The sequence below is a fragment of the Centruroides sculpturatus genome, unplaced genomic scaffold, assembly GCF_000671375.1.
Source record: "Centruroides sculpturatus isolate CEXI.00-Female unplaced genomic scaffold, Cexi_2.0 scaffold1318, whole genome shotgun sequence".
Classification (NCBI taxonomy): Eukaryota; Metazoa; Arthropoda; class Arachnida; order Scorpiones; family Buthidae; genus Centruroides; species Centruroides sculpturatus.
Window position 1 is genome coordinate 112,988 of NW_019385758.1, and position 12,064 is coordinate 125,051.

A 12,064-nucleotide genomic window follows, 5' to 3' on the forward strand; every position below is an offset into this window, starting at 1 on the left:
AAAATGAATAAATATTTTTAAAAAATGAAGTGTTTTTTTTTTATGGGTTTACAAGTGTACAAAGATATTTTTGTACTAACCAAATTAGCTAAGAGGGATCCATGACAATATTTATCCTGTACAGAGAATTGTTTAAGTGTGAGTCCATTCATAGTTACTAAATATACAAATCACCTGTTTAAGCGTTGACAGATTTAATTGTCACCTTCAACTTAGAAAAATGACGTCACACGAGAGCATTTAAAATGTCAAACTGCTATATTGAAACATTGTATAATTGTCCCAAAAATGGCTGGCGTGCGATCTTTTAATATCTCTTTTACTTCGACATAAGAGAAATTCCTTCAATTAAATCCTAAAAATCGAGACGTTCGGTAGTGACGTCGATAGCACACCTTCCAGTGTCACAGTCACGTGAGACAACCCCATATCGTTATTGGGTGTGACGCAATTGATGTGAATGGCTGTGTGTGTTGGCATTGAAAAAAAAAGGCGAAATCGACGTTTTTAAATTATAAATATATTAAAATTATTGCCATTTTTATAAATAATTAAATAGTAATTAATATCTAATTAATTCTTGTTAAATCGTTTTAAATTAATTACGATATTCGGAACGTTAAACTTCTAATGGCAGCTTAACCTTTAGGCATTACTGTCATGAGGAGAAGACGCATTCGAAGGGGAAATCGCAAAAAATGCCATAAATCACCGAAATTGAAGCGAAACCGAATTAAAAAACGAATAAAAAACGTGTAGGAGATTGTAAACTTTCGAATTACTTAAATAAAACACGATTAAAACAAATTAATCCGTTTAAATGAAGTAAAAACTTAAATAAAATTAAATACGCATTAAAATAAGCTGATTCCTTTTGTTATCCAATAAAACGTAAGAATGGGATAAAGATTTAAAGAAGGTAAAAGACAAATGAAAAAATATCAATTTGCCACTTACATATTCGTCCTTTCTATGTCCTCTACCAGTTATAGGTAGCATGGATATGTCGGTAGCAGAGGATGCTAGAGAATCCGCAGGTGAGGGACTCTTCGAACGATCCCTGTCTGGTACATTAAGATGAGCTACCTCGCTCAGCTTTAATCGGTCATCCATAGTGTTTACTGTACAAGTGTACCCAGCCTCCGAAAAATCACTGTTGTAGTGTTATTTGTATATAGGCTGGCTCGCTACTGCGAATTCAACTCATACGATCGATTATTTTACTGCGCATGAATGCTGTGACGTCAGAAAAGAATGCACATCTTCTCCTTTCTTTAAGATTTTTTTAAATAAATAATTAAATTTTAATACTTAATTTTATTTGTCGTTATGTAAAATAAATTTCGCAATTATTCTACTTGTTGACGTTACCAGATTTAGACCAATCACGCGCGTGAGAAAAGTAAAAACGTAAATCGTCATTTTAATCAACAACGCATATTAATTTAAATTTTAAATAAATTTCATTAAATAAATACAATTAATTTTAGGTTTGTAAACACGTTTAATGCCATCTGGAAGCATTTCTGTTCACGTGATCCCCTCTAGACTTCATCTCATTGACCTCTGACGTCATTACGTTTTTATGATGTCAACAACATTTTCCTTCTTTCTTCATAACGCGATTTTTTCCCTACAAATTTTTATTGTTATGAAATTATTTTTATAAATATTTAGAAAATTAATTATCATTTTAAAAAAGTAGACGTATAGGCAATTATTTCTTTAATTTATTTTCGTAATTGATTAAAATGTATTTTTTAAGACGTAGATTTTTCCCTAAAGACCTTAACATTGATCTTTATGTCCTTGAAAAATGTTCGAATTCATCCTTTGCGCATCTCTTTCTGCGCATTTCATCAACTAAATCGATTTGACTTCATAATGGCTTCAGTAATACGTCACAATTTTTGAATTTTAAATGACACAAGGAAAATAAATAAATAAAAACGCCATTTATTTATTATAATTTTACACAAGATGAAAGATAGACTTTAAATTGTTAACAAAAGGGCAATTTCCTGGTTTATTGTAGAAAATTATTCTTAGTTTTTTGTTTATTTAAAAAAAATTTTTCCTTATACACAGGAAATCTTTTTGTTGTTTCACTTTAAAGTAAATAATATCAATACAATAATAATTTTAAAGTCTGTTTCTTGTATAATTTTATCAATAAAACTGAAAACTAGGCCGGGATTTAAATTTGTTGCACCCAAGCTATTATATATAATAGGCTTTCTCTCTTCAAAATAAATCAATTTTAAAGAGTAAAATTCTAAACCGTTGCTTCGTAACGGATGCCCTAAGCTGTATCCTTATAGCGTGAGGCTCTAAGCTGTAATTTCGTATAATGAGGCCTTGTAGAGTGAGGCCCTAAACTTTAGTCTTGTACAGGGGGACACAAAACTACAGCCTTATGTAATGAGATCTAAACTGCAGTCTTACAGAATAAGGCTCTAAGCTAAAGCATCGTACAGCGATGCCTTAAATGCATCTGTTTAGCTTACGTGTAAATCAAATCCTGCGTAATATAAATGACAACTTTAGCAAATTATTTAGCGTATTAAAAGTGAACTAAACGAGGAATTTAAAGAGAATTTTACTATAATACAGAAGGCAGAGAAGCAGTAAATTTAACAAGGACAGGTACACACAGTCACTCTTGTGAAATTTATACTCTGTTGTAACCTAATTTAGTAATTATTTCAAAAAAAAAATGCAATTTTTGATATTTTAATCGTTGAAATTACTAAAATAAAACCGAAAAATACCATTTATTGAGTCAAACTCGTTCCATTGATTTTGGAGATAATATTATCACATCCCGGATGAACTTTTCGTGTTTAAGGATTGAAGTTTTTTATAAAGAACTGCTAATTTTTTTGGTCGGGGAGAGAGAAATTAAGCTAGGAATTTATTATTTAGCATAAAATAATTATTTAAAATATGTATATAATATTTAAAACGGGCCAAGGACGGGCAGGTTCGAGCATATATGGACAAACACACGAACCAGTTCTTAAAACCCGAAGGACATATTTTTTTATTTAATTTAATTTTTTTTTCTTTAAAGTCGGGTATACAACTATTGAACTGTAGAAACCTCGTTACTATTTTTGCAAATTCATCCTCTAACTGAAACTTTCCTGTTTATATACATCTACATTTATATAAATCAACTCTAAATTATTTTATCGACGTAACTACTAAGAATTTCTACATAAAACTGGCAAAAAAATTATCGACTTTATCAACTGTAAAACCCTCTTTATTTTATCTAAAGGTCAGAAATTAATGAGTAAATGATGTTCAATTTGCTTATCTTCAATGGAATTTAATTCATATATATATATTTTTTAAAGGATAATTTGATGAAAATTAGATGAAACATTATAAAATTTTGCTTATATTGTAAGAAAATTAAGAATTGTGGACGTCTGCCAAAATCACCCACCACCTAACTTCATCTATTGATGCAAACATTTTTATATACAGTATTAAATATATAATTATTAAATTATCGCACGTGATAATCTTTAAGAAAAACAACGTAGTACATGTTTTTCTTATATTTAACACCATTAAAACTGAAGAGAGATTGGAAACATTAACTTTCCCATAGCATTAGTTTATATATAAGGAAAATTTGTATATATAAGACAAGATAAGATAGAGATGGAATTTATTTTAAGTAAGAACTGTATAAACATGACTAAGCAACAGTTTTGTAATATTTTATAACATTTACACACGTAAAGAAACGAGATATTTATTGATTTTAAACACGTTTACCTTAAAAATAAGAATTATTAGGGTGTAAAACTTGTACTTTTTAGGCTGGAAAACACACGTTTACTCATTTTACACAACAGAAATCATGCGAAAAAGGATTTTAGACAGTAAAAGAAATTAGTTTTTTAAATGTATTTACCGTCTTTTATTGCCATTTAAGTAAATGAAACGGCGATACAATTGCTATTTTCGTGACATTTTTCACTTTCAAACGACTTTTATCGAATAAAAAAATAAATACTTTACTCTTATTTTTTTTAAACTTAGAAGCAGAATTGTGTGATTTAACATTACATCATCTTTAAAAAATGCATTAAAAATAAATTTCTAATAATATTTAGGTCAAAATATAACTTGCAACACGTTATTTCTGATGTTAAAAGGTTAGAAAAATATCAAAAACGGCGGAAAAAATCGTAATGAACGTAGTAAATAATTTAATTAAATGAAAAATTCAAATTGCCTGACGTCACAGGATTCAAGTAGTCGATCGCTGACGTCATCAAAGATCAAAAATGTTTGTCAAGGATAAGCATTGGAATAGAATTACAGGATATAGGACATATTAAATGGTTAACATCCTGCAAAATGAGGCCACAAATATTAGGGAATGTTTCGAATTAATTGTGTTTTAACATATTTTTTGCAGACAATAGATCATTGTCAATAAATAGATAAATGAAATAATGGCATTTTTCTATTATTCTTATTAATTGAAATGATTTTTCTAAGTGATTTATGTGACGAAATCGTTTCGAATTACATAATAAATTAATTCTGAAGTTTGGCCTTCGTCCATTTTGTATAATTTCTTAAGTCGAAAATTTCGATATAAAGCGTTAAAATCGTCTTAAAATACGTAAAACACGATTGAAAAGTTAGATAAAGAGGTGCCATTTCCTACAAAATGGATTCCTGTTCTGTTTAAAGGAGTGTTTTTTAAATAAAGGAAGCTTTATGAGTTGTTTACACTCTTTCAGGATATTGAAAAACAGTCAGGAAATAGGTAAAATGTAGATAAACAGTACACAAACGTACACATAAAATGTAGTATAATAAACAGCTGCGGTTGTAGTAAATTGATACTTTAACAACTACGATCCGATACCATTAATAAAAATATAAATAAAAGTTTAAAAAAGTAATAATAATTAAAGTTTTAATGCAATTTAAACCTTAATTAAACTCACCTTTTTAAACTTTTTAAATATGCCTTCGTCGGTGGCCATTTCGATATTTCGGTAGCAGGTCTTATCGCGACGGTTTTTAAACAGCAAATAACGACTTTCATTCACATAATTTGACCCTCAACCTAACATTTGACCTCCCACACGAGATTATTCTTCCTGATTTCGTAAGAAATTCCACCAATCAACATCAACTTTGTTACTTATTATCCTCAGCTAATCTGTTACGATGACGTATATGAGGGTATAGATGCTCTATTTGTTAAGGAATTACCCAATAGGAAAGCTAATTTGTTTTATTTTACAATCTAGTACAAGTCTTTAATTGTTATTATTATGTTTTTTTCTTATTAAATCCATTAAAAAAACTAAAAAGAAATGAGTCAAGTTTCCTGATTTTTTCAAAGGTTGATGCTTGCCTTTTATGTTTAAATAATTAAAAACTGTGATGTATCTTGTTTTAAATGGAAGGAAAATAATAATAGTAACAATTATTCTATTTATTTACATCATATCTTTCCTCCCTAATTAGAAATGAGACTATTCCTATATATATTAAGCAGTCGATTTTTATTCAGCACACGCTTTGAACTGTTTCCTGACTCAAATGGATTATTATAACTCAATATATCTGTTAGCTAGTCTAATAAAATCTTTAAAAAAATCTATAAATGTCCTTATTCCAATAATTTAAATTAAATTCTAATAATTTTTCTTACTTTTAACACCATTTAAGCTGTTAAAAAGTTTATTCTTGCTTAGCTTTATCAATTGATTCCATATATCATAGTCTCCATTTGTATATGTTTAAAAAACTAATATATGTATAATAATTATTTAATTCTTTTATATATCCTCTAACAGTCTTTTATCTTGTTAAGTTGTTGTTTAAGAATCTAACAAATAAATTGTTGTAACTAAGAGTGAAGAACATTGAGGTTTATTATGATGAACTTAAGGATATAAACTGGTTTTGCCTCATTTAATTACATTAAATATAACTTTATATTAATTCTAACATCATTAATGTACAAAGTACATTCAACTCTCCTTCCTAAACTCTTAACAAACAATAAGAAAATTGTTCTCTTTAAGTTAATTAACATTAAAACTAATAATATTCATTATAATATGACTATATATCTGTTACTTTCCATTCTAATTTATAAAAAAATTTAATGTTAAAGTGATGTTTATATGTTTATTATAGACTATAATTAAATGATTATGTGTAAATTTGATATAGTATTAATAATGTGAGATAAAACAACACATAATGGTTGATATTAAGCTTAAAAAATTCATATTTATCACCCTTAATATTGATTATTTGATTCATGATATTTGGTGCAATATAGGGGAATATGATCAATAAATTGTTAAAATTAACATATTTTAATGTCATTTTTGATAAATTGTAATTAAAATATCAAATAAATGCTTAAAAATCATCCAAAAATATAAAGTTAAGCATGATATAAAGCTTAATTTTATAAATTCTCAAACATATCTGTGGATTTATGCATACAGAAAATGGGTATCAGCAGACAGAAGGTAGCTTAATAATCATATTAAACGAATATAAAATATAAATTAATTATTTAATTTATAGAATAACCATTATAAATTTAAAACAATTCTATTATTTATAATAAATTCAAATAAATTGTTTGAAGATTTAAGTTGAAAGTGATTAATTTAATGTTGGACCTATAAAAAGAACTTGATATCTATTGATGAATCGATTTAAAAATGAATAAATATTTTTAAAAAATGAAGTGTTTTTTTTTTATGGGTTTACAAGTGTACAAAGATATTTTTGTACTAACCAAATTAGCTAAGAGGGATCCATGACAATATTTATCCTGTACAGAGAATTGTTTAAGTGTGAGTCCATTCATAGTTACTAAATATACAAATCACCTGTTTAAGCGTTGACAGATTTAATTGTCACCTTCAACTTAGAAAAATGACGTCACACGAGAGCATTTAAAATGTCAAACTGCTATATTGAAACATTGTATAATTGTCCCAAAAATGGCTGGCGTGCGATCTTTTAATATCTCTTTTACTTCGACATAAGAGAAATTCCTTCAATTAAATCCTAAAAATCGAGACGTTCGGTAGTGACGTCGATAGCACACCTTCCAGTGTCACAGTCACGTGAGACAACCCCATATCGTTATTGGGTGTGACGCAATTGATGTGAATGGCTGTGTGTGTTGGCATTGAAAAAAAAAGGCGAAATCGACGTTTTTAAATTATAAATATATTAAAATTATTGCCATTTTTATAAATAATTAAATAGTAATTAATATCTAATTAATTCTTGTTAAATCGTTTTAAATTAATTACGATATTCGGAACGTTAAACTTCTAATGGCAGCTTAACCTTTAGGCATTACTGTCATGAGGAGAAGACGCATTCGAAGGGGAAATCGCAAAAAATGCCATAAATCACCGAAATTGAAGCGAAACCGAATTAAAAAACGAATAAAAAACGTGTAGGAGATTGTAAACTTTCGAATTACTTAAATAAAACACGATTAAAACAAATTAATCCGTTTAAATGAAGTAAAAACTTAAATAAAATTAAATACGCATTAAAATAAGCTGATTCCTTTTGTTATCCAATAAAACGTAAGAATGGGATGAAGATTTAAAGAAGGTAAAAGACAAATGAAAAAATATCAATTTGCCACTTACATATTCGTCCTTTCTATGTCCTCTACCAGTTATAGGTAGCATGGATATGTCGGTAGCAGAGGATGCTAGAGAATCCGCAGGTGAGGGACTCTTCGAACGATCCCTGTCTGGTACATTAAGATGAGCTACCTCGCTCAGCTTTAATCGGTCATCCATAGTGTTTACTGTACAAGTGTACCCAGCCTCCGAAAAATCACTGTTGTAGTGTTATTTGTATATAGGCTGGCTCGCTACTGCGAATTCAACTCATACGATCGATTATTTTACTGCGCATGAATGCTGTGACGTCAGAAAAGAATGCACATCTTCTCCTTTCCGATCTAGAAATATCTTATTTTGGAGGTGGGCCAAAATCAAAAAATTCGACTTCTCTTAAATAACGTTATAGTGCAAAGGTTATTTTTGTTACCATCTGTTACGTTGACTTTAACTAAGTTCGTCTTACATATAATTAATTATTTATATTTACAATTTAATCTTTTTTAAATGTTTTGTTTATTGTTCACGTTTTACACACAAAAAGGGGAGGGGGAATTATTTAGTCTTTCAAAGTTCGTTAGTCTCTACGCTCCTCCCATGCTTAATCTGTGCTAAGAAGCTAGAAGTGTGCTGTAATTCGTAATTATAATTTCCTTAAATAATTTAATTTAATTTTGTTTTCTAAATAATTATGATTTTTTAAAGCAACTTAAAGATTGTTTAAACTATACTTTGGCGTGTGTATCTGTTAAAGGAGATAAGCTTTGGTTAATTATAATTTACTTGTAAAAATCGATCAATGGATTTGTGTACGGTTTTAAAATTCAATTATTAAATTTAATTACACGTTAAATACAGAAAAGTTTCATTTATGAGTCTAAATATGTGTTTAGAAGTTCGAGTAATGAGTTGTTCCTATGGACAAAACACTATAAGGATGCTTTATAGTAGCCTTATAAAAGTAGTGAATTAAATATAAATTTTTTTAATATTTTTTTTAATAAAAGTGTAAATTATGATTCTTTTACAAAATTTTAGAGAAAATTAACGTAAAATTCTCTTGTAATCATTCATCATTACGAGCATCTCCATCTTCATCTCCGTCTTATCACTAAGAGCATCTTCATCTTTCTCTTTATCCTCTACTTCATCGCTAAGAGCATTTTAATCTTCATCTTCATCACGAAGAGCTTTTATTATTAAGGACGTCTTTAGTTTTCTGGATAATATCTGGTTCAAAGACCAAAAAATTTATGTAGCACACGTGTGAAACATATTTAACAGTCCGGTTGCGTGATGGATTATTGTTGGCTACCGAATCGAGAGCTTAAATGGGGGTTAAAGTGTAGAAATATGGTATTATTGAATAGTTTTTGAGGTAGATACATTGTCTAAAGCTCTACTATAGTAATCAATGTTGGTCATTTGTGTCATACATCTTTCCACAACAACAACGATTCCTGCAAGCAACAATCTCCACACAAGACAACATTCCTCGTAAGTTATAAAAGTTTTTGCCTTTAGTAATTTCTTTAAAATCGATATTTTTTATTATTTTTTCGTAAATCTCGGATCTAGTTTCGGAATTAATTCAATTTTAAGTTATTTTCTTAACCAAAAAACAAGACAAATTCGACATTTTTTTAATTCTCCCATTCACTTTGCTTACGAGCTATTTCTTAATTATCTGTTGAATTTCTTTAGAATTTTAACTTATTTTTCTTTTATACACGACTTTAATTATTTAATTTAGGTTTATCTGTTTTAAAATTAATGATTTAAGAATTTTTTTATAATATTTTGCCAATATTTTATAAATTTTTTGTCATGTTATCGTATTTATTATTATTGTCATCAATATAAAATCTTCTTTTTTTCAGTAATAGAATGGGAAAACGTTTTCATAACTAAACGTCATTCCTATTATATACAATAGTTAAAATATTGTTTTATTTAGGGCCTCTAGATGAATAAATTCGTCATATAGGACAATTTTGTGAATAACGATTAGTACTGTTTTTCTACCTTTTGTGACAAACTAAAAGAACAATACTTTAAACCACTTAAACTCTAGGATATAATTTAATTTTAAAAATATACGTAATTTGAAGACAGAAGTCGTTTAGTGTTTCTCTTATGCCACACGAACACAATTAAACATATGCGATTCTGTTTACATTGGTGTTATTATGCGTGGATATTCTTTCTCTAAAACTCTTTCCTCTAAACTCTTCTCTATAAAACTCCTCTAAACTCTTCACTAAAACTATTTCCTCTAAACTCTTAAGGTCTTCCCTCGAAGCTCTTATGCTCTTCCCTCTAAAACTCTGCTCTCCAATCTCTTAAGGTCTTCTTCCTTTCAAAACTTTCCTTCTAAGAACTTAAGCTCTTAAATTATCTCCTCTAAGTTCTTAAGTTCTTTTCTCTAAAACTGAACGTTTTTTATTGGTTCTGCTTCTGGTTCCTGTTATTTTTACAAAATAACAACAACCAAAAGCAGAGAAATTTTTAAAAATAATTTTGTTTAGTGTTGAGTGGGTCTTCTCCATCCAAAACTATGCAAAATTTCTCTTAAGAGACAGGCCAATTCCGCTAACATTTAATTGTGTTCCTGTAGTGTAAGAAGACACTACGAAGACTTCAAATTACTTGTGCCTTTATAACTTGTACACAAATGAATTAACAATATTGTAAGTATCAATTGAATTAACATAACAATTATAAAGTGCCGAGTATAATATCACTAACGACTACAATTTCGAGAAGATAATCACAGGAAATAAAATAAAATAAAGAAGTACTCGTGGAGATAATTGCCTTTTTGATATAGGTTAACATCACAAGATTTTAATTAAGTTAGATAACAGCAGAATAAACAAACAAGACAATTCTTATCTTCGGTTTCCATTGTGTACATAGAAAATATTGCTGATTAGACAGTAGTTTTACAGTTTATGAGGCTTCATTTTCGAGGCCCTTCACCTTTAGAAACATTTAAAAATCGTTCTAAATTGTGTATTCCCTGCGCCCTGGGCTTGCAGACTAGACCCAGGACCTCGAAGACCCTAGGCATTTCGCCTAAATTTAGAGCCACTACTGAGTTTTAAAGTAGCTAAATAAATTTTATATTTGGTGAAGATATTAAAAATTTATATATTAAAAATTCGGTGGTTAACCTTATGAAACGTATATCGTGCTCGAAAAAATTGAGAGCGTCCGTCTGTCTACACGTTTCTGTATAAAACGTATTCTTATTAATTCGTCATCTTGAATGCATACTATATTATTATCGTTTTATTTTTGATAGAGAAATTGGCAGATGCTTCTACTTCTAAGAGATTATGATCAATAAACTATTCTGTAACGTCAAAAAATAATATTATTATCTGCATTTAGCATTTCTAACGACCGCATTAAAGTTATCTTTATATATCAATATATATATATATACGTTATATGTATAAGAATTCACGATGATGTTTAGAATACATATCTGTATAGAAGTCCTATGTAAAAACATGCTACTATAACATACAATGTGATCTTAGTAGGAAATTTTCAATCGAATTTGGACTTGAAGGTTAGATAGAATCTTTGGAAATATTCTTGTTCTTTGGATAGAATACGGATTTGTGAGTGTGTTTTCACTCACATGTCACAGGCAATACAAGCATACACATTTCTATTGTCAATCTGGTTTCATGGTATAATTTTATTTTATAGTTTCGTGCTGTAGTTTCATACTATAGCTTTATGCTTGTAGGATCCCAGAGGTGGTTCGAACTCGAGTAAACCGTGAAATTCTTGCGCGACACAAGATGTAAACAACGAGACTCGGAACGGTTCGAGTATGTGTAAACTATCTGTTAAGGTCTTAGCGGAAGACAAACTCTAACACGAGCGCTCATAAACAGGTAGATCTTTGACTCGCGTGTCTATAAAATGTTGGCCAAGATAAACCTTTTCGAACAAAAAATAGAGGAATTTTTGATAGGTGAAAGATGAAAAATGATCGTTAAATTCTTAGACGTCAAAAATGGTAAATAACGGCCTGAGTTATGAGTGCAGGTGTTATTATTTTATAAACAGTCATCGAACAGAACCGACAAAGAGGTATCAGATGGACACCTCGAATCGGACCTTTCCCGCGACCCAAAAAAGTTTCATCTTGCACCTGGAGACAAAAGAGAGACCAATCGGGAAGCGAGGAATGGGACGAGGGACCAATCCGAAATGCGAACAGTGAGGGAAAAAACTATAAAAATCGGAACTTCAAGGTCGAAAGAGAGTCTCCTCTGGATTAAGCCTACAGTGGTGATTTAAATTGTGTTGTGCATCCGCCGATCACCGAGGACGCCGCAACGTAACAACGAACTTCTGCTTCGTCCAGATATCCTTCT

General features: G+C 29.4%; 1 protein-coding gene across 1 annotated transcript in view; it reads right to left on the reverse strand.

Annotated features, from left to right (window-relative positions):
• Positions 1 to 1,216, reverse strand: part of LOC111641832 (solute carrier family 2, facilitated glucose transporter member 1-like) — a 9,234-nt gene extending 8,018 nt beyond the window's left edge. Inside the window, exon 1 of the mRNA XM_023388068.1 lies at positions 958 to 1,216. Coding sequence (XP_023243836.1) covers positions 958 to 1,113 — 156 coding nt within the window. The 5' untranslated portion in view covers positions 1,114 to 1,216. The remainder of the gene's footprint in view (positions 1 to 957) is intronic.
• Between the last annotated feature and the right edge of the window lie 10,848 nt (positions 1,217 to 12,064).